This window comes from Chlorocebus sabaeus, chromosome 25 (assembly GCF_047675955.1).
Source record: "Chlorocebus sabaeus isolate Y175 chromosome 25, mChlSab1.0.hap1, whole genome shotgun sequence".
Classification (NCBI taxonomy): Eukaryota; Metazoa; Chordata; class Mammalia; order Primates; family Cercopithecidae; genus Chlorocebus; species Chlorocebus sabaeus.
Genome location: NC_132928.1, coordinates 67,435,946 through 67,457,964, shown reverse-complemented (window position 1 = coordinate 67,457,964; position 22,019 = coordinate 67,435,946). Strand labels below are relative to the sequence as shown.

General features: G+C 46.7%; 2 protein-coding genes across 3 annotated transcripts in view; both read left to right on the top strand.

Moving 5' to 3' along the window:
* NUP133 (nucleoporin 133) overlaps nt 1-10,849 on the top strand; it is a 75,131-nt gene extending 64,282 nt beyond the window's left edge. Inside the window, exons 23-26 of the mRNA XM_007989746.3 lie at nt 858-938; nt 2,230-2,294; nt 6,429-6,517; nt 10,108-10,849. Coding sequence (XP_007987937.1) covers nt 858-938; nt 2,230-2,294; nt 6,429-6,517; nt 10,108-10,244 — 372 coding nt within the window. The 3' untranslated portion in view covers nt 10,245-10,849. The remainder of the gene's footprint in view (nt 1-857; nt 939-2,229; nt 2,295-6,428; nt 6,518-10,107) is intronic.
* Nucleotides 10,850-12,775: 1,926 nt separating this feature from the next.
* On the top strand, nt 12,776-20,856 carry ACTA1 (actin alpha 1, skeletal muscle). Of its 2 annotated transcripts, XM_007989745.3 has the most exons (7): nt 12,776-18,138; nt 18,981-19,121; nt 19,228-19,552; nt 19,669-19,830; nt 19,915-20,106; nt 20,198-20,379; nt 20,458-20,856. In XM_007989745.3, exons 2-7 carry the CDS (start codon nt 18,993-18,995, stop codon nt 20,599-20,601), a joined length of 1,134 nt encoding a protein of 377 aa, XP_007987936.1. In that variant the 5' UTR covers nt 12,776-18,138; nt 18,981-18,992; the 3' UTR covers nt 20,602-20,856. The 2 variants fall into 2 exon arrangements, with proteins under 2 accessions (XP_007987936.1, XP_072867941.1); XM_073011840.1 differs by lacking the exon at nt 12,776-18,138 and having other exon boundaries at nt 18,169-19,121.
* The last annotated feature ends 1,163 nt before the right edge of the window (nt 20,857-22,019 follow it).

Sequence of the window (22,019 nt, the reverse complement as noted above, 5' to 3'; positions counted from 1 at the left end):
TAAGTAAATATAGATCAACTGTACACTTTATTGTAGGTCTCAATTTTTTTTCTTTTCTTTTTTTTGTTTTAGAGACAAGGTCTTGATGTTGCTCGGGCTGTCAGGCTGGAGTGCAGTGGCACTATCACAGCCCACTGTAGTCTTGACCTCCCAAGCTCAGGTGACTCTCCCACCTCAGCCTCTGGAGTAGTTGGGACCACAGATGTGCACCACCTTATCCAGCTAATTTTTTTACTTTTTGTAGAGACAAAGTTTCGCCGTGTTGCCCAGGCTGGTCTCAAACTTCTGTTCTCAAGGAATCTGCCTGCCTCGGCCTCCCAAAGAGCTGGGATTATAGACATGAGCCACTGTGCCGTGCCTAAAATACGCGTTTTTTAAAAAGACAGTTTAAGGTAGATGCAATTCAGTTTCCAAATATGGGACTGTTTTTACTATAAAAATACAACTGGCCAGGCGCAGTGGCTCACACCTAAAATCCCAGCTTTTTGGGCCAAGGCAGGCAGATCACTTGAAGTCAGGAGTTTGAGACCAGCCTGGCCAACAGGGTAAAACCTCTTCTCTACAAAAAATACAAAAATTAGCCAGGTGTGGTGATGGATTCCTGTAATCCCAGCTACTCAGGAGGCTGAAGCAGGAGAATCACTTGTACCTGGGAGGCAGAAGTTTCAGTGAGCCGAGATTGTGCCACCGCAGTCCAGCCTGGGTGACAGAGCAAGAGTCTGTCTCAAAAAACAAAACAAACCAAAAAACTACAACTTCCTTACAAGACATAATGACTTCTTTTCTCCATAAATGTCTCTAGTATTAGTTATATGATTGTATACAGTAATCTTCTACCTTATTTTAACTTGTCATAGCTATATATCTGTGAAGAAAATAGAAGAGCTAATGAATATGATTTCAAGAAAGCTTTGGACTTGCTGGAATATATTGATGAGGTAAGTAAAACCACTTGAGATGATCTCAGGCAACTGAATACATTTATGAAAAGAGGGAGATGCCTCTTCTAGTCAATCATGAAAATGAATTAAGCAAAAGACTGTATCTGTGGTTCCACTACCTTTAATCCTTAGAATGTATATAACTCTTGAGAAAAGCTGTCAAAGTCAAGAGATTCCTTTCGTGATAATTCTCACACATTCCTGGATATTTTTTTTTATACACAAATACTGCTTTTAAAAGTCCTGAGATTTTTTTTCTGTTTCATTTATTAAGTCATTAGTTTCTGAATCTAATATATGACTGTATCAGTTTATTCTGGCTGGGTGCAGTGGCTCGTGCTTATAATCCCAGCAGTTTGGGAGGCCGAGCCACATGGATCACCTGAGGTCAGGAGTTCGAGACCAGCCTGGCAAACATGGTGAAACTCCACCTCTACTAAAAATACAAAAAAAAAAAAATTAGATGGGTGTGGTGGCACACGCCTGTAACCCCAGCTACTTGGGAGGCTGAGGCATGAGAATTTCTTGAATCCAGGAGGCAGAGGTTGCAGTGAGCCGAGATTGTGCCACTTGTACTCAAACCTGGGTGGCTGTCTCAAAAAATATATATATGTTTATATATATATATATATATAATCTTCATAGTATTAATCCTTAGAGTAGCTGTTTCTTGTGTTTCAATAGGTTATAGTGAAAATTCTGTAGGATAAGTAGTTCTATTACCTGTCCATGCTATTGAAAGTAATTTGGTAGCTTCTATAAAACATAATATGTTGACTTTTACATTACCTTATTTTAAAATGTTACCCCTCTCAGGCCGGGCGAGGTGGGTCACACCTGTAATCCTAGTACTTTGGGAGGCCAAGGTGAGCGGATTGCCTGAGGTCAGGAGTTCGAGACCAGTCTGGCTAACATGGTGAAACCCTGTCTCTACTAAAAATACAAAAATACCTAGCCGGGCATGGTGGCGTGCGGCTATAGTCCCAGCTACTCGGGAGGCTGAGTTAGGGGAGTTGCTTGAACCAGAGAGGCAGAGGTTGCAGTGAGATGAGATCACGCCACTGCACTCCAGCCTGGGCGACAGAGTGAGACTGCGTCTCAAAAAAAACCAAAAAAACAGAACTCTTACCCCTCTCAAGGTTGCTGATAAAATCATCACAGAATAACCTGAAAATAATTCATAGATATTAATTGGCTTCTATGTATGTAGTATTAGCATAATGAAAATTTAAGCACGTATTTCTTTCAAAGCCAGGATTTAATCAGGATTTTTTGTTTTGCTGTGAAGGAAGAAGATGTAAATATAAATGATCTCAAACTGGAAATCCTTTGCAAAGCTCTTCAGAGAGATAAGTAAGTGCTCATGGCATCGCTTCTTTGGAAAGTATAGAAACTGCTTTTCCTCTGCTGTCACCACACGACAGTCAATACAGAAGACTTCTGTGACCAAACGTGTTGGGATTTCCCGCCTCCCACACTGGGCAACCAGTGAGTTCTGTTGGTGGACACCTGCTGAATGTCCTTTAATTTAGTTCTGTCCTGACACTGTCTACAACCACAGATTGAGGGCTCAGACTGCCCCTGACTTCGATGCCAGTCTAAGCCCCAGGTGGTTTTGCCTGTGCTTCTCACCGACCAGCTATAAATTGGGGTTCCCACAACGCCCTCCTTGGGTTTGATTAATTTGCTAGAGCAGCTCATAGAACTCAGGAAAACGTGCCCACCAATTTATTATAAAGGGTATTGTTACCAGAAAGCGGTCCCGATCCAGACCCCAAGAGAGGCTTCTTGGATCTCGTGCAAGAAAGAATTTGACGCGAGTCCACAGAGTAAAGTGAAAGCAAATTTGTTAGAGAAGAAAATAAAATGGCTACTTCTTACACAGAGCAGCGGCATGGGCTGCTTGACTTGAGTATACTTATGGTTATTTGTTGATTATGTGCTAAACAAGGGGTTTTATTCATGAGTTTTTCTGGAAAGATGTGAGACATTTCCAGAACTGAGGGTTCCTCCCCTTTTTTTTTAATTTTAATTTTTATTTTGAGACAGAGTTTAGCTCTTATTGCCCAGGCTGGAGTACTGTGGTGTGATCTTGGCTCACTGCAACTGCTCCCAGGTTCAAGCAGTTCTCCTGCCTCAGCCTCCCAAGTAAATGGGATTACAGGCATGTACCACCACGCCTGGCTAATTTTGTATTTTTAGTAGAGATGGGGTTTCACCATGTTGGTCAGGCTGATCTCGAACTCCTGACCTCAGGTGATCCACCCGCCTCAGCCTCCCAAAGTGCTGAGATTATAGGCATGAGCCACCTCACCTGGCTTCTCCCCTTTTTAGACCATATAGGGTAACTTCCCAACGTTGCCACGGTATTTGTAAATTGTTATGGCGCTGGTGGGAGTGTCTTTTAGCATGCTAATGCGTTAAAATTAGTGTATAATGACCAGTGAGGATGACTAGAGACCACTGTCTTGGTTTTGGTGAGTTTTGGCTGTCTTCTTTACCACAGCCTGTCTTATCAGTGGGGTCTTTGTGACCTGTGTCTTGTGATACCAGTCCTGCTGACCTCCTGTCTCATCCTGTGACTAAGAATTCCTAACCTTCTGGGAATGCTGATTCTAACGCATCTGAAAGCCTCACATAGAATACAGATGAAGAATTCATAGGGTGAGGTTTGGGGGAAGGGGCTTGGAGCTTCCAGACCCTCTCTGGCCCTCCACCTTCCAGGAACCTCCACCTGTTCAGCTATTAGGAAGCCCTTCTAACTCTGTCCTTTTGAGTTTTTATGGAAGTTTCATTATGTAGACCTGATTGATAAAAGTTGGTGACCAACTTAACCTTCAGCCCCTCTTCCTTTCCGGGATATTGAGGAATAGGACTGAAAGTCCCAACTCTAATTATGCTCTTTCTGCTGAACAGCCCCTATCCTGAAGCTAGCTGGGGTCTGCCGGCTATCAGTCAACTCATTAGTATTAAGGAAAAAAAAAAAAAGACCTCTCTGGAGATCCTAAGGATTTTAGGAGTTGCAAAGCAGGAAGTAGGGTGAGGAAGAAGACTAAATACATATTTCACAGTATCACAGGAAGATTATGATATTATATGTCAAATGGTTTTATAACCTAACCATATTGTAACATATATTGTGACAATTTTAATGATTATATTAGTAATATTTATTTAGCCTTGGTCTTCTGTATTTTAATAATTAAGAATAACCTAAAGACTTAGGACCACTGATATAATAAATCACTACTTTTGATTTTAAAATTTAGATTGTCAGTTTGCATAGAAATACACATCCCTTATTTTCTTTATTTTTTGTGGTAGGGTTTCACTCTTGTTGCCGAGGCTGGAGTACAGTGGCACAATCTCAGCTCACCGCAACCTCCGCCTCCCGGGTTCAAGTGATTCTCCTGCTTCAACCTCCCAAGTAGCTGGGATTACAGGCACGCATGACCACGCCTGGCTAATTTTGTATTTTTAGTAGAGACAGGGTTTCTCCATGTTAGTCTGGTCTCGAACTCCTGACCTTGTGATCTGCCCGCCTCGGCCTCCCAAAGTGCTGGGATTATAGGCGTGAGCCACCATGCCCTGCCACATCCCTTATTTTCACAGAAGCAAGGTTTATCATGCCAAACGAGACTTGAAGCTATGATTTTGTTTTTATTTATTTATTTTTATTTTTTATGTTTTTGAGACAGAGTCTGGCTCTGTCGCCCAGGCTGGAGTTCAGTGGCACAATCTTGGCTCACTGCAAGCTCCACCTCTCAGGTTCACACCATTTTCCTGCCTCAGTCTCCCGAGTAGCTGGGACTACAGGCACCCGCCACCAAGCCTGGCTCATTTTTTTATGTATTTTTAGTAGAGACCGGGTTTCACCATGTTAGCTAGGATGTTCTCAATCTCCTGACCTCGTTATCCACCCGCCCTGGCCTCCCAAAGTGCTGGAATTACAGGCTTGAGCCACCATGCCCGGCCTATTTTGTTTTTTAAGTTACTACAGTTTGAGGGTCAGTGCCCTTTTCTAAGGCATTAAGTACTACTTTCTCTTTTTTTGTTGTTGTTTTGCTTTTTGTTTTTTGTTTTTGAGACAGTGTCTCGCTCTGTCACTTAGGCTGGAGTGCAGTGGCTCAATCTCAGCTCGCCGCAACCTCCGCCTCCCAGGTTCAGGTGATTCTCCTACCTCAGTCTCCCGAGTAGCTGGGAATACAGGCATGCGCCACCACGCCCAGCTAATTTTTTGTATTTTTAGTAGAGACTGGGTTTCTCCATGTTGGTCAGGCTGGTCTTTAACTCCTGACCTCAAGTGATCTGTCTGCCTCGGCCTCCCAAAGTGCTGGAATTACAGGCCACCTCTCCCGGCAAGTACTACTTTCTCACTATCATATCCTTTCTGCAGAGGAGGACTTCCACCTGTGGAAATGGTGTTTATGTTCCGATTCAATGGCAAAGACTAAGAATAATCAGTTGAAGGAACGAATTCTTTCCAGGAAAAGAATTTTAAACAAAGCATGACTTGAATGCTAAAAGCCTTCTCCTACTCACAATTTTCCTTTTTCCTGTGGTAAAATATTATAGAAGAGCTATTTTTACTAAACCATTTCTTCCCTCCTCTGATCACTCCAAAATAGTTAAAATTGTTGTTAAGTTTAGTCTTAGAGGTCAGTCCCTGAAGCTTCTAGCTTTATGCCTACTTGATTGTTTTGTCCCTTCCCAGTCGTACAAAAGGATGCCATCATTTTGATTAGAATTCCAGAATTCCTTGTCTTAGTTTCTTGTTTAAAAATTTTAAAGGTATCATGTCCATTGATTACAGAGCAGTGGTTTGGTATTTTTAATTTAGTAGTAGATAGTCACAACTACATAAAGAAAGCTTCTGGTTGAGTCCAGTGGCTCATGACTGCAATCCCAGCACTTTGGGAGGCCAAGACAGGATTGCTGGAGCCCAGGAGTTCAAGACCAACCTAGGAACATAGCGAGACTTTGTCTCTACACAAAAGTAAAAAATTAGCCAGGCACAAAGTGGTGCATGCCTATGGTCCTAGCTACTTGGAATGCTGAGGTGGGAAGAACGCTTGAGCAGAGGAGTTCGAAGCTACAGTGAGTCATGCTTTGGGGTCCATACTGAATATGTTACTTACTAATTGAATTTTCTTCAGAAAGATACCTCACTACTTGGTTTTTGAAATCAAATACATAAGAGTTATACTGAGTCAGTAGCTACCTTGAGTGTAACGTCTCTTTTTAAACATATTTTCCTTGGCTTCTCTTGCATGTTCCCTAGAGTGTAACATTTTATATCTAATGTAGAAACTGTCAATGTATTCAACATGTAAAGTGCCTTTATTTAAATGATTTGAAACAGTATCACAAAACTCAGATTCTCCATACCCCACAGCCATCAAAATAAAACCATGATAGCAAGCAAATCATTTGTTTCAGCTATATCAGTGATTTCATTTTTCCCTCATAATGATTTTTTTTTTCTAGCTGGTCCAGTTCTGATGGCAAAGATGATCCAATTGAAGTATCTAAAGACAGTATATTTGTGAAGATCTTACAGAAACTTTTAAAAGATGGTAAGTAGTTTGTTACTATACTGTTGGAAATTACAGTGTCACTCTTCAGTTTTTGGGTTTTTTCTTTGTTTGTTTTTGAGATAGAGTCTTGCTCTGTCGCCTAGGCTGGAGTGCAGTGGTGTGATCTCGGCTCACTGCAACCTCCACCTCCCGAGTTCAAGTGAATCTTCTGCCTCAGCCCCCGGAGTAGCTGGGATTACAGGCCTGCGCCACCAAGACTGGCTAATTTTTATGTTTTTAGTAAAAGCAAGGTTTCACCATATTGGCCAGGCTGGTGTCGAACTCCTGACCTCGTGATCCACCTGCCTCAGCCTCTGTCTAAAGAATAAAAAAACCAAGAAGCTTTCATTTGGAGTCTATCCACACTGATCTCCATGCATTGGTTTTCAGATTTGTAGCTTCCATTTGTAGCTGTAAAAATGCCACAGACAATTGTGTCTATCTAGCGCTAATATTTAAGGGCAGCTTTGCAGTTTTTGTTATTCTTAGTGGATTATAAAACAGGTGAAAAACAGGAATGGAAAGTCATAATTTCATAAAGGACAAGAATAGTAGAAACTTTTTTTTTTTTTTGAGATGGAGTCTCATTGTGTTGCCCAGGCTGGAGTGTAGTGGCTCAGTCTCGGCTTACTACTGCCTCCCGGGCTCAAGTGACTCTCCTGCCTCAGCCTCCTGAGTAGCTGGGATTACAGGCACGCACCACTATGCCTGGCTAATTTTTGTATTTTCAGTAGAGACAGGGTTTCACCATGTTGGTCAGGCTGGCCTCGAACTCCTGACCTTGTGATCTGCCTGCCTTGGCCTCCCAGAGTGCTGGGATTACAGGCGTGAGCCACTGTGCCCAGCTGAAATTTTATTTAAATAAAAATATAGGCAGGTGCAGTGGCTCATACGTTGGGAGGCCAAAGTGAGAGAATCACTTGAGCCCAGTAGTTCAAGACCAGCCAGAGCAATGTAGGGAGATCCTGTTGCTATATTTAAAAAAAAAACAAAAAAAGAATTAGTTGGACACAAGGATACATGCCTGTGGTTCCAGCTACTGGGGAGGCTGAGGTAGGAGGATTGCTTGAGCCCAGGAGATGGAGCCTGCAGTGAGCTGTCATGGTGCCACTGCACTTCAGCCTAGGTGATAGAGTGAGACCTTGTCTCAAAAAAAAAAAAAAATTATATATGTGTGTGTGTATTATATATGTATATTTTACCTATATAAGGCGTGTGGTTTTTTTTTTTTTAAAGAACAAGACAAATGTATTTTAATATGGCCTTCTTAATATGGCTTTCATGCACAGTAGTGTTTTTAAAGGACAGATTCTGAAGGTAGGGAGATACAGATAACCTTGCGTTCTATTTCATAGGCATTGACAGTGCAACAGCTACTTCAGCCTGTGCATTCGTCCTGCAGACATATTTCAGTTACCCACAAGATTTGTTTTTACATGTTACCTGAAATACATTATACATATAGAACAAAATGCCTGTCTCATTAAAGGAAGTTTAAATTTTTTTCTAGTTAGTCACCAACATTAATAGTTGAGAACAGTGTTATGAAAGTCTTATTTTGCCAGGTGTGCAGTGGTTCACGCCTGTAATCCCAGCAGTTTGGGAGGCCGAGGCGGGCAGATCACGAGGAGGTCGAGACCATCCTAGCTAACATGATGAAACCTTGTCTCTACTAATACTACAAGATAATTAGCCAGGTGTGGTGGAGGGCTCCTGTAGTCCCAGATATTCGGGAGGCTGAGGCAGGAGAATGGTGTGAACCCAGGAGGCGGAGCTTGCAGTGAGCCGAGATTACACCAATGTACTCCAGCCTGGGCGACAGAGCGAGACTCCGTCTCAAAAAAAAAAAAAAAAAAAAAAAAAAAGTCTTATTTTTCTGGCTTCACTTGAAAATCAAAGATTTGCCTATATGAGACTGAAACTGTTACACTTAGCAGTCAGCTTGGGCTAAAGAATGCTGCCCTCCTGCAGCCAGGCCATTGGCTTAAGTTTACCAAGATGCCCTACGGCTGCCTTCACTCGTACAGTCTGTTACCTACCAAGCTTTTGCAAGCATTTGAGTTTTAAAAGTCAAATAAAATGTTACTTTTTAAAGAGAATTTATCTTTTACAAATTAATGTGGTATCTTTACAAGTATATCATTTTACAGAGAAATAACTTTTATTGAAAGTGTGTTAATCACAATAAATGATACACAAATATTTTGTTTGGATTTAGTCTCATAACACTTATCAACTCAGATTTTTCTTGTATAACAATTAAGTACCAGGTGTGGTAGCTCAAACCTGTAATCCCAGGACTTTAGGAGGCAGAGGCAAGAGAATCCCTTGAGCTTAGGAGTTCAAGACCAGCCTGGGCCACATAGCAAGAGCCCACCTCTACAGAAAAAAAAAAATTAGCCAGACTTGGTGGTGCATGCCTATAGTTCCTGCTACTCAGGAGGCTGAGGTGGGAGGATCACTTGAGTTGGGAAGGTCAAAGGGTTGAAGTTACAGTGAGCTATGATCGTACCACTCTACTCCAGCCTGGGTGAGAGTGGAGACCTTATCTCAATAAAAAATAAAAACTACAATTAAGAACCAAAAAATAGGCTGGGCACAGTGGCTCACGCCTGTAATCCCAACACTTTAGGAGACTGAGGTGGGTGGATCACTTGAAGTCAGGAGTTCAAGACCAGCCTGGCCAACATGGTGAAACACCGTTTATACTAAAAATACAAAAAATTAGCTGGGCGTAGTGATGGGCGCCTGTAATCCTAGTTACTGGGGTGGCTGAGGCAGGAGAATCATTTGAACCCAGAAGGCAGAGGTTGCTCTGAGTTGAGATAGCACCATCGCACTCCAGCCTGGCCAGCAGAGTGAGACTCGGTCTGAAAAAAAAAAAAAAAAACCAAAAAACAAAAAATGATGCAAGACCCTTTGAGGATTTTTTTTTTTAAACCGTATTTGATTTTGAGAATCTTTTGGTAATGTAGCAAATTATAAAATACTATTGGCTTATTATTTTGAAATTTTTCATCCAGTTTTCTCTGTCAAATGTTTCATCCAGTTTTCTCTGTCAAATGAGAAAATTGTATATGCTTGTTTGTAACTACATAGATGTCAGACAGTCCATTTAGTTCATGTTCATTGGCTTTTCAGCTCTATGGATGACTTGTGAAGAAATGATTCTTTTGCCCATCTAATTTTAGATTTGTACTGTAAATACATTTTGAGATACTATAGCTAGCATTCATAAGTGTTTCTACTAAATTATTCCCTAAATAGGGGATCATGTAAGTGTTTGAAATACTTGTTTTCAAGCTTGGGAATACGTGAAAACGTTTCAGATCTTACTAAACACTTTAAATAGCATGGCTATTTTGACCACTGGAGGGAGAAAACACTCAGGCAGCCCCTGTGAAGAATATCACATTGTTAGACTTGAAAGTATGTTTGACAGATGGAAGGAATTTAGAAGAGAGTATTTCCCAACAGCGAAGTGACATTATATTTAAATAGAAGCACAGGTGTTTTTGTCATCAATCATCTGAATTCATTTGAGAGTTTTATAATAATTGAAAAATGACTTCTTGTGTTTGTGTTTATAGGCATTCAGCTCAGTGAGTACTTACCGGAGGTGAAAGACCTGCTACAAGCAGATCAGCTTGGAAGCTTAAAGTCCAATCCTTACTTCGAGTTTGTTTTGAAAGCAAATTATGAATATTATGTTCAGGGACAAATATAACTTTTTCTAAAAATGGCCATTGTTTATGAAATTTGTATAAGTGTGTCCTTATAAAACTTTTAGGCCATAAACAAGTATAAGTTTGTACAATTTCAGAACATGTATAGCTGAGTTTTTACACTTTATATGTAGGAAGCTAATATAAAATAGTTATGTAACTGTGATTTTGGTTTTCAGTTACGTGACTTGTTTTTTCCGCCTGAAATGTGTCAGTTGTTGTTCCTGTACTCGGTGCCCTTTGTTTTTCCTCTGACGCAGTTCCAGGTTCTGGAGTTCTGGTCCTGGTTCTAGCTACTCACATGCACAAATCACTTGTAGGCCTCAGTTTCTGTGACTATGAAAATTACTAGATTGCACTAGCTTGTCTCTAAAATTCTGTGACTCCAGATACTTTGCACCAAAGAGAATCTAGGGTGTTTGGTATCTATTTCAGTTAGGGCTAATGGGAAATGTCCAGTAAGATAAATGTCAACTTTTGCTGACTTATTATGAGATGAAAAACAAAAGCAGAGCAGGCCTAACTCATGTGAGCTTGATAATTATGAACTCATTGGGAGCATTTTAAACTTTTCTACATAAACAATAAATGAGCACTAGTGAAAGTATTTTAGTGAATGAAACATTTATGTGGTTTTCTAACCTATCTATAAATTGATGTTTAGTTCTTTCAGTATGGGGATTCAGTCAGCCTCATGTATTTTCAGAATGACTTTCATGAATCTTGACCACAGTCGGCCTAGTTAGTCAAAAGCGTGAATGATACTAGAAACCATTATAGGCTGTCCTAATATGGCAATCGATGTGACTAAAAGGTACTGCTCTCTCTGAGCTTTGTCCTGACCGGTGTCATCACTCACTCGGTGTTTATCTGAGTTTTAAATAAAGGCCAGAGGTTGGACAGGGAGTTGCTGGCATGTCCGCGCCTTGGCCTAGTCGAATGCCCACTAACCAGCTTGCTCCAGCATCTGAAAAGGTCAGAAGTTAAACATGGTGAAGAGTCCAGTTCCTGGATTCACAGAGCCCAGCATCAGGCCTTCTCCCCCGCAGACTGCAAGGCCAGCCCTTGAGTATATTTGGAAGAGCAGGTTAACGGAACTCTTTGTAAATCAAAGAGAAGAAACTAGCAGCCTGGTCTTTTTCTCTTTGCAGCTCGTGTGTCAGGACAGCATTAGGGTCTGGGTTGGGAACATGTTGGAAGGTACTAGGAGAAGTTAGGAAGCGCAGCTTGTCAGATGGCCGGTAAGAAACCGCTGAGTACTGGTAAGATAAGGCTTTGTTTTTACATGGAGGTCAGCTGTCAGTGTTCACTTCTCACCTGTAGGACCCTGTCAGGTGATAATGTGCTCTGGGACACACAGGCTCCCACCACCCTCCTTTGCAGCTGCAAACCTAGTGATCCCTGGTGGATGGGACGGTACCACAGGAAAGCCGATCTGATCATGCCCCAGAACCCACTGATTGTGTGGATATAAAACGACTGCTCTTATGGTGTGAAGTGGAGCATCCTGTCAAGGGAGGAAAAAGCTCATTCTTCTAATCCTCTTTCTCTCTGTTTCATAGTTAGTGGCTATTACACCCAAATGGTTGAGTTTTTAAAAATTATTTTAACAGTGAAAATGAAATTAAGACCTAGGATTTTGAATAATTTTTTTCTCTAGAATTTTAAAAAGTGGTTTTACAGCAGAGTCTTCATCAAAAAATTAATGGTTTTTGTATAAAGTAGCTGATAATTATACAGGTGCTGTGTGACATTTCTATGGAAAGAGACACTTTACTGACTTGAAAAAGGTTTGTGATCACGCCTGTCTTTAAGTGCTGCCCTGAGAGTCCCAGCTTGGGACCTTGACAGAATACAAGAGGAAAGTGTTGTGTGTGGTCGTGAGCAGAGGGGAGTGTGCGCAGGCCTGGGGACTGGCATGTCTTGAGAATTTGTGAACAGAATGGTGTCAAGGATTGCGGCAGACCTGGAGACAGACAGTAAAAACTTGCTGAACTCCTGAGTGAGGTTAAGGCTACTGACGCCTCTCTTTGAGGGCTTTCATTCATTGTTTGTTTGTTTGTTTTGAGACGGAGTCTCACTCTGTCGCCCAGGCTGGAGTGCAGTGGCGCGATCTCCACTCACTGCAAGCTCCACCTCCCGGGTTCACGCCATTCTCCTGCCTCAGCCTCCTGAGTAGCCGGGACTACAGGCGCCCGCCACCGCGCCTGGCTAATTTTTGTGTTTTTAGTAGAGCGGGGTTTCACCGTGTTAGCCAGGGTGGTCTCGATCTCCCAACCTCGTGATCCGCCCGTCTCGGCCTCCCAAAGTGCTGGGATTACAGGTGTGAGCCACCGCGCCCGGCCGAGGGCTTTCGTTTTTAATGATTGAACTGTGTTTCTTTTTTTACTTCAGGGGCTGAATTGTAGTTTTCCTAACATCACCCACCTACATCCTACACACCTGGACATTTTAAGGCTAACTACAAAAACAGTGTAGCCTGTTCCTGACATGTTATCCTGAGGATGCCGGGAAAAAAAAAAAAATATATATATATACACACACACACACACACACACACACACACACACACCCGTGTAAACAAATCCACTGATTAAAAGCCAACATACATTTAAAAAAAATAATACTAGGTCAGGCATAATGGCTCACATCTGTAATCCTAGCACTTTGGGAGACCAAGATGAGAGAATCGCTTGAGCTCAGGAGTTCACAAGCAGCCTGGGCAACATAGCAAGACCCTGTCTGTACAAAAAAAAATTACAAAAATTAGCCAGGCATGGTGATGTGTGCCTGTGGTCCCAGCTACTTGGAAGGCTGAGTTGGGAGGATTGTTTGAGCCCAGGAGTTTGTGGCTACAGTGAGCCATGATCATATGACTGCACTCCAGCCTGGGTGACAGATTAAGACCCTGTCTCAATATGTAATTCTAAATTTTAAGAAAAACACTGTAGAAAATGAATTAATCACTCCTCCTGAGGAGCCTTTTTAGACAGTTTTTCCTAATCACTTCCCACTCCAAAGTATAATACCACAGACCTACTATATATCATTCATTCGTTCGTTCATTCATTTATTTATTTGGAAATGGAGTCTTGCTCTGTCACCCAGGCTGGAGTCCAGTAGCATGGACTCAGCTCACTGCAACCTCGGCCTCCCAAAGTGCTGGGATTATAGGCGTGAGCCACCACACTTGGCTGACTATCTTTTAAATATACTGTGGCCTTTGGAAGCCACAAACCCCATTGTACTAGCTGAATTTTTTTCACTCCCTAAGAACCAAGTTTTCCCCCTTTGAGAATGCCCATCTTAATTATTCTTTAGAATACAGTTTTTTAAAATGCATGATACTTTACCATATGGCAGAACCATAATTAACGTAACAGCCCTTACCCTCTTGCTGTATCTCTCTCTCTCTCTCAAAAATTAAGACACATGGGGTTTTGTTTTGTTTTGTTTTGTTTTGTTTTGGGGTTTTTTTGACCATTTTAAATACTAGGGTAAATCTTTGTACAGAAATCTTCATGCCCTCCAAATACGGTGAACATGACATTGACTCTCGCTGCTCAGTTGTGACATTGATGTGTGTATACTGAGCAGGCCAATTTCTAATATTCTTTTCTCGCCTTTCCTGCCACTGCACTGTGTGCATCTGCCCCAAGCCCTTAGTTATTGGAAGCAAGACATGGCATCATGTGCTGAATGTTTCATATGTCTCAGGTACTCACCTAGTTTGTTGTTTTGTTTGTTTTTGGTTTTGTTTTTGTTTTGTTTTTTTTTTGAGACAGAGTCTTGCTCTGTCCCTAGGCTGGAGTGTACTGGCGTGATCTCAGCTCACTGCAGCCTGTCTCTTGGGTTCAAGAGATTCTTCTGCCTCAGCCTCCCTAGTAGCTGGGATTACAGGCACTCGCCACCATGCACAGCTAATTTTTTTGTATTTTTAGTAGAGACCAGGTTTCACCGTGTTGGCCAGGCTGGTCTCGAACTCCTGACCTCAGGTGATCTGTCCACCTGGGCCTCCCAAAGTGCTGAGATTTCAGGCGTGAGTCACCGCACTCAGCTCTCCCCTACTTTTAATCCTCAAATCAGTCTTAGGGAGTATCGTGAGTTGAGAATGCTTTCTGGAAAGTCGCTTGTCCAAGATCACATAGCCAGTCAGAGGGGAAGGTAAATGTAGCTCTGCTTGACTCCAGAATGCAAGCTCCTAACCAGTTCTTGATATTCTGGGTATAAAGGAGGTTGAAGAGTGGGCACTGCTCCAGGGAAGCAACAGGCTATTGGAGGTGGCCATGAGTGCACACACCACCAGCTTCAGGAGGAGGAAAAAGTAGAAAATCCAAGCCCTTTTTTTGCGACTGCCAGGAGTTGACCCAACCTTTTTTTTTGTTTTTTTTTTTTTGTTTTGTTTTGTTTTTTTGAGATAGGGTCTCTGCTGCCCAGGCTGGAGTGCAGTGGTGTGATCTCGGCTCACTGCAACCTCCACCTCCCAGGTTCAAGTGATTCTCCTGCCTCAGCCTCCCGAGTAGCCGGGATTACAGGCGTGCACCACCACGCCTGGCTAATTTTTGTATTTGTAGTAGAGATGGGGTTTCACCATGTTGGCCAGGCTGGTCTTGAACTCCTGACCTCAAATGATCCACCCGCCTCAGCCTCCCTAAGTGCTGGGATTATAGGCATGGGCCACCACACCTGGCTGACCCGACCTTTTTAAGTAGCTTGTGAGGAGAATGAGTTTGTCTTTGTCTACCCAGTCCCTGGAATGTCTCTAACTTGGAGTGCCCAGCCAGCCCCTCAAAGCTGAGTTTCTGGGGAAGCCATGACTTTTCATATTAGGATATCTTTGGCTCATTACTGGGAAAGATCCCTCAAGGGCCTGTTCTGTTTTGAACTGTACTCAGTGTTGGGGAAGATTAGAGAGAAGCCGCAGTCCTTGCCCTCCCTGGCCACTGGCAGTAGAAGGAAGGACAGCCCAAGCCTGTCTCCTCCACTGGCTGCTGTGGAACCTGGGGTGTGTGTTAACTCATTAAGCCTCAGTTTTCTTTAAAAAAAAAAACTGGAATGAGTAATACCTATCTTATTTACCTTAGGATAGTTAAAAGGTTAATTGAAACATAAAAGCATATTATGAAGTGTTTTACCAATTCCTGTTTAAATTGATAGGAAACACAGTAGGGAAGACTGGGACTGAGCGAGATTGGGGTACGGTTGAGTGGCACGATTGGAGAGAAGGGAAGTGTGAACACACTGGCGTAGTGGTAGCAGAAGGGCCCCACCAGGGTATGAAGAGCTGAGACTGCACCTGAAAACTTAGAAGCAAGAACTCCCTGTCAAGCACACCCTACATGGCTGACCTTCACTTAGTGACAGTTCTCAAAATGCTGTGCAGGGCGCCGCTGCGCTCCCCCAAAACGTACATGTATGGAGACGTGGCTCTGCCACCCATCGTTCGGTCTATTCTGTAAGCCAATGAGAATGCAACAAGACCAGAATGGGACTGAGGGTGGCCTGTGGTGACCTGTCAGGGACTATTTAAACCAGCCACAAATCATGTGGGCAGGGAACAGATGCCTGAACTGGCCACCTCAGGGGCCATCTCCCACAGTTTGCCGTACTAGCAGGTCTCTGTTCGCTTGTGAGTGTTTTTAATCACGGTCAGCTTTTAGTGTGGGTTTGAATGTAACAGACTGAGCTTAGAAAAGCTTTCTGTAAGGAAAGGTAAGAGTTGAACTGAGCAAGAGTTTTGAAAAATAGTGACAGTCCCATTCTCCTTTGGAATGCGAACAGATATTGAGGTATCCAGTGAACGGCAGTAAATTTCCTACCTTCAAGGCCCAAACATAAGCTAGTCTCCTTATGTTACATGCAACTCATTTGCCAGGTGGTTTTCTTCAAGTACCTCCACTACTCGCTGACACAGGAGGTCACAGGATATTAAAAATGAAATACAGTTCTGTCAGTTATTCACTTATTCTCCAAAATACTTGGAAGAACTAAATATGAAACCATAGGAGCCTTTATACTCACCACATAGTCCCTATACTAGCCAAACTCCTTATTTTGTAATTGATTGTTTTTAGGAGGGTAGTATTTTATTCACTAAAACATTTTTGTTAATACTTCTTTATTTTTAGGATGAGCTGCCATGATGTGGGCTACAGAGGAGGGTCACATATGCTTCTATCCCCCTTTTAGAGAATCCACACCTGTCCCAGTTGCTGATTTCCACTACCAAATGTGAATTGCAACTATTTTAGGAGCACTTAAGCACACTAGAAAAATGAGTGATTCTGTTCTGGCCCACACCGCATCACTGATGTACCCCCTTAAAGCATGTCACTGAGTTCATCACAAAAGACTGCTCCTCCTGTGCCCTCCACAAGCCTCCACAAGGTTAGAACTGTCCTTGTCTTAGGGAAAAAGAGAGAGAGAGAGAGAGAGAGACAGGCACCAACTGGGTAACCTCTGCTGACCCCCACTGTACTTTACCATAAGTAGCTCCAAATCCTTCTAGAAAATCTGAAAGGCATAGCCCCATATATCAGTGATATAAATAGAACCTGCAGCAGGCTCTGGTAGGTGATGACTCTAAGGTGGACTGGGAGGCAGCCCGGCCTTGGCAGGCATCATCCTCTAAATATAAAGATGAGTTTGTTCAGCCTTTGCAGAAGGAAAAACTGCCACCCATCCTAGAGTGCTGCGTCCTTGCTCCCCCCCTCCCCTCGCCCTTTATTGGCAGGAAGGACCAGCAAAGCCTCATCTAGGAAGAGCCCCTCACCCATCTCCACCTCCATTCCAGGTCTAGCCAGTCCTGGATTATGACCCTCGTCTTTCAGCCCCAGGAGAAGAACACACATAGTGCCACCGAAGAGGTTGAGGGAGGGCCTCAGCCCACCAAAACCTAGGGCCAGTGAGTCCTAGAAGAGGGGAACCCTCACCCCTTCAATCCCTTTAGGAGACCCAAGTACGCTGCGCGTCCCTGAGGCGGACAGCTCCGTGAGCCCAGGCTTTGCGTCTGACGGGCCTATCCCCGGGAGCCCCCGCGCCTCTTCCCCGGCGCTCCGCCCTCGCCTCCCCCCCGCCAGTTGTCTGTCCTGCGACAGCTGCGCGCGCTCCGGCCGCCGGTGGCCCTCTGTGCGGTGGGGGAAGGGGTCGACGTGGCTCAGCTTTTTGTATTCAGGGAGCTCAGGGGTGGGAAGAGAGAAATGGAGTTCCTGGGGCGTAAGGGGGAGGGAGTTCGCCTTCCTTCCCTGTCTGAGGCTCAGGAGTGACTGCTTCTCCAATCCGCCCAAGCCCACCACTCCACACGTCTCCCTCCTCCCGGTAGTCGCAAGTGGGAGTTTGGGAATCTGAGCAAAGAACCTGAAGAGGAGTTGAAATATTGGAAGTTAGCAGTCAGGCACCTTCCCGAGCTCCCAGGGCGCTCAGAGTGGGCATGGGTGGGGAGGCCTTTGGGACAGGTGTGGTTCCCGGAGCGCAGGCGCACACATGCACCCACCGGCGCACGCGGTGACCCTCGCCCCACCCCATCCCCTCCAGCGGGCAACTGGGTCGGGTCAGGAGGGGCAAACCCGCTAGGGAGACACTCCATATACGGCCCGGCCCGCGTTACCTGGGACCGGGCCAACCCACTCCTTCTTTGGTCAACGCAGGGGACCCGGGCGGGGGCCCAGGCCGCGAACCGGCCAAGGGAGGGGGCTCTAGTGCCCAACACCCAAATATGGCAGGAGAAGGGCAGCGACATTCCTGCGGGGTGGCGCAGAGGGAGTGCCCGCGGGCTATATAAAACCTGAGCAGAGGGACAAGCGGCCACCGCAGCGGACAGCGCCAAGTGAAGCCTCGCTTCCCTCCCGCGGCGACCAGGGCCCGAGCCGAGAGTAGCAGTTGTAGCTACCCGCCCAGGTAGGGCGGGAGTTGGGAGGGGACAGGGGGACAGGGCAATACCGAGGGGAACCTGAAGGGCTCCGGGGCAGAACCCAGTCGGTTCACCTGGTCAGCCCCAAGCCTGCGCCCCGAGCGCTGTGCCTCGTCTCCGGAGCCACATGCGCTTTAAAAAGGAGACAAGACAGCCTCTGGAAATTAGACGGCTCCAGATTTTTCTCTAGCCCCTCTGGGCTGCTTTATGCGGCATGTAGGATGTGCCTAGGGAGATAAACGGTTTTGCTTTAGTTGTCGCCAAGGCAGTTCCCTTCCGAACTAGTGCTAGAGCTAATGAGCGAGCAGCCAGGACCACCCACGTTGGGTTTCCAACAGGCAAAAAGGCCCTTTCTGAGTTTGAAATGTCATAGGGTTCCTAACAGGCCACTCTTCCCTGGATGGGGTGCCAACGCCTTTCCCATGGGCATCTCCTTCCACCCTCACGCTGGCCCAGCGAGCAGGCAGTGCCCAGGCCTTATCTTCCTAGGTGACAGATGTGGTCAGGGAGGTGCAGAAAGCTTGGGCACCAGCGTCCAGCTCCTGGAGCAGGTGTCAGGCAGGGAGGGCAGACAGGTCTTGGGGGACTTCTCAGTGTGGTCTCACGACCCTGTGCCCCTTTTCCTGGTGCAGGGCAGCCCTTAGCCAGGGGTAAAGCTCAGGAAGAGAACCCCTGGTCGCCGCCCTGGCAGAATTGGTGTGGTTCTGGCAGGGGATATCCCTAGGTTCCTTGGGAGGGAGGACGTCTGGGCCGGCCAGGCCTCCCCCGCTGCCGCTGAGACGTCTGCGCTGATGCACCGCGCCTCTTCGCGGTCTCCCTGTCCTTGCAGAAACTAGACACAATGTGCGACGAAGACGAGACCACCGCCCTCGTGTGCGACAATGGCTCCGGCCTGGTGAAAGCCGGCTTCGCCGGGGATGACGCCCCTAGGGCCGTGTTCCCGTCCATCGTGGGCCGCCCCCGACACCAGGTCAGGCTGCCGCTCCGCGGAAGGAGCCGGGTCGGGGTCCCCGCGTAACCCAGTCTGGTGCCACCCGGAGCGGCGTTAATGGGTGCGTGGTGTCTCGGATCCGCAGGGCGTCATGGTCGGTATGGGTCAGAAAGATTCCTACGTGGGCGACGAGGCTCAGAGCAAGAGAGGTATCCTGACCCTGAAGTACCCTATCGAGCATGGCATCATCACCAACTGGGACGACATGGAGAAGATCTGGCACCACACCTTCTACAACGAGCTCCGCGTGGCTCCCGAGGAGCACCCCACCCTGCTCACCGAGGCCCCCCTCAATCCCAAGGCCAACCGCGAGAAGATGACCCAGATCATGTTTGAGACCTTCAACGTGCCCGCCATGTACGTGGCTATCCAGGCCGTGCTGTCCCTCTACGCCTCCGGCAGGACCACCGGTGAGTGCCCGCGGCGCCCAGGCCCCTCTCCCGTCCCCGTCCCCGCCCCCGCCCCTAGCGCTGAGCGCCCAGCCTTGGCCTCGCCCCCAGGGACTCACTCTCTCCCGCGCGCACAGGCATCGTGCTGGACTCCGGCGACGGCGTCACCCACAACGTGCCCATCTATGAGGGCTACGCGCTGCCGCACGCCATCATGCGCTTGGACCTGGCGGGCCGCGATCTCACTGACTACCTGATGAAGATCCTCACTGAGCGCGGCTACTCCTTCGTGACCACAGGTGCGCGGAGCCCCGGCACCCCGGGAGGGAGGGCCGGCGGCGGGCCCTGAGTGAGGGCTCCTCTCCTGCTTCTACCCTACGCAGCTGAGCGCGAGATCGTGCGCGACATCAAGGAAAAGCTGTGCTACGTGGCCCTGGACTTCGAGAACGAGATGGCCACGGCCGCTTCCTCCTCCTCTCTGGAAAAGAGCTACGAGCTGCCAGACGGGCAGGTCATCACCATCGGCAACGAGCGCTTCCGCTGCCCGGAGACGCTCTTCCAGCCCTCCTTCATCGGTGAGCCCCGCGCGCCCGCGCCCCCGCCCCCAGGCCCCGCCGGCCCCCGGCGCCCGGAGCTCCCGCTCACGCTCCCCTCCGCGGTTCCCAGGTATGGAGTCAGCGGGCATTCACGAGACCACCTACAACAGCATCATGAAGTGTGACATCGACATCAGGAAGGACCTGTATGCGAACAATGTCATGTCGGGGGGCACCACGATGTACCCCGGGATCGCTGACCGCATGCAGAAAGAGATCACCGCGCTGGCCCCCAGCACCATGAAGATCAAGGTGGGCGGCGGCCTGCGCGGGCTGTCGGCGGGGTGGGCTCTGGGGTGAGGTCTCCCCACCTCACGCTCTGTCTTGCAGATCATCGCCCCGCCAGAGCGCAAGTACTCGGTGTGGATCGGCGGCTCCATCCTGGCCTCGCTGTCCACCTTCCAGCAGATGTGGATCACCAAGCAGGAGTACGACGAGGCCGGCCCTTCCATCGTCCACCGCAAATGCTTCTAGACACACTCCACCTCCAGCGCGCGACTTCTCAGGACGACGAATTTGCTCAATCGGCTGGCGACTGACCTCCAGCCACCCCGCATTCACTTGCTTTGTAACAACTTCCTTTGTTGCCATCGTAAACTGACACAGTGTTTATAACGTGTACATACATTAACTTATTACCTCATTTTTGTTATTTTTCGAAACAAAGCCCTGTGGAAGGAAATGGAAAACTTGAAGAAGCATTAAAGTCATTCTGTTAAGCTGCGTAAAGTGGTCGTGTTTATTTGCTTGGGGCGGGAGTGGAGCCGGAAGAGGGATTCCCATCCCCCCACATCCTCCTTAGTCACTTTTCACAATACCCCAAATGAATGGGCTCCCTGGAAGACAAAAGTTACAACTTCCCATGCTCCCCTGCCGGTTTCCCCAGTGGATCAGATCCATCCCAGATCACTGGCAGCTGTTGGTGGCCTGACCTGACCCTCTGGGGCGTGGAGAGGCAGCTTTCTTCCTCTGCGCAGCGCTCCCAAGAGTTGCCAGCCCTGCCGGGGCGGCCTCGGCTGGTGGCCCTGGGCCCCTCTGGCAGCGGGCGCTGACCATGGTGCTGGGGCCGGAGAGCTGTTTCTCAGAGGGCATCTCAGCTCCGCCTACGGTGTTCCCTTACTGAATCTCCAGATCTGAGAGGGGGCTGTGTTCTGTATTTAACAAGTCATTTTGTTTTTGTTTTTGTTTTTAATAGAGACAGGGTCTTGCCCCTGTCGCCCAGGGCGGAGAGCAGTGGTGCACTCAGAGCCCAACTGTATCCTCTAACTGAGCTCAAGGGGTCCTCCCACCTTAGCCTCCCTAGTTGCTAATATTTTCGTATGTGCCACCGCGTCCAGCTAATTTTTTATATTTATTGTAGAGACAAGGTCTCAGGGTGTTGTTATGCTGCCCAGGCTGGTCTCGAACTCCTGGCCTCAACCAATGCTTCTGCCTCAGCCCCCCAAAGTTCTGGGATTACAGCTCTGTGCCACTAAGTCCAGGCTTAATAAATGAGTTTTAATTTGCCAGTGAAGACCGTCACTGTCTGTCTCCAATTGGGAAGTCCTTTGCTTCACACCAGGTGCTGCTGGTAGAAAGAAACACCCCCTCCTGCAGGGCCTGGGAAGGAAGCAAGGAAGGGCCAAGTGAGAGCTCCAGAAAGAAGGGCAGCAAAGAAGCGTCGGAGGGTGGGAAGCTGAGGCTGGCACTGGAAGATGGGGAGGTAAGCAAGGGAAGGAGGTACACCCTCTCCCCTCCGAAAAAAGTTTTAAAGGCACCAAATTTTTCAACAGTTTGAATTTCTGTGGAAGAGTGCAATACCTATTCCTTAAAATGAACGTAAAGTTTCCTAGTCAATATTCTCAAGAGCAGTGGCCCCTAAATACAACGAATTCCGACTCAAAGTAATAAAC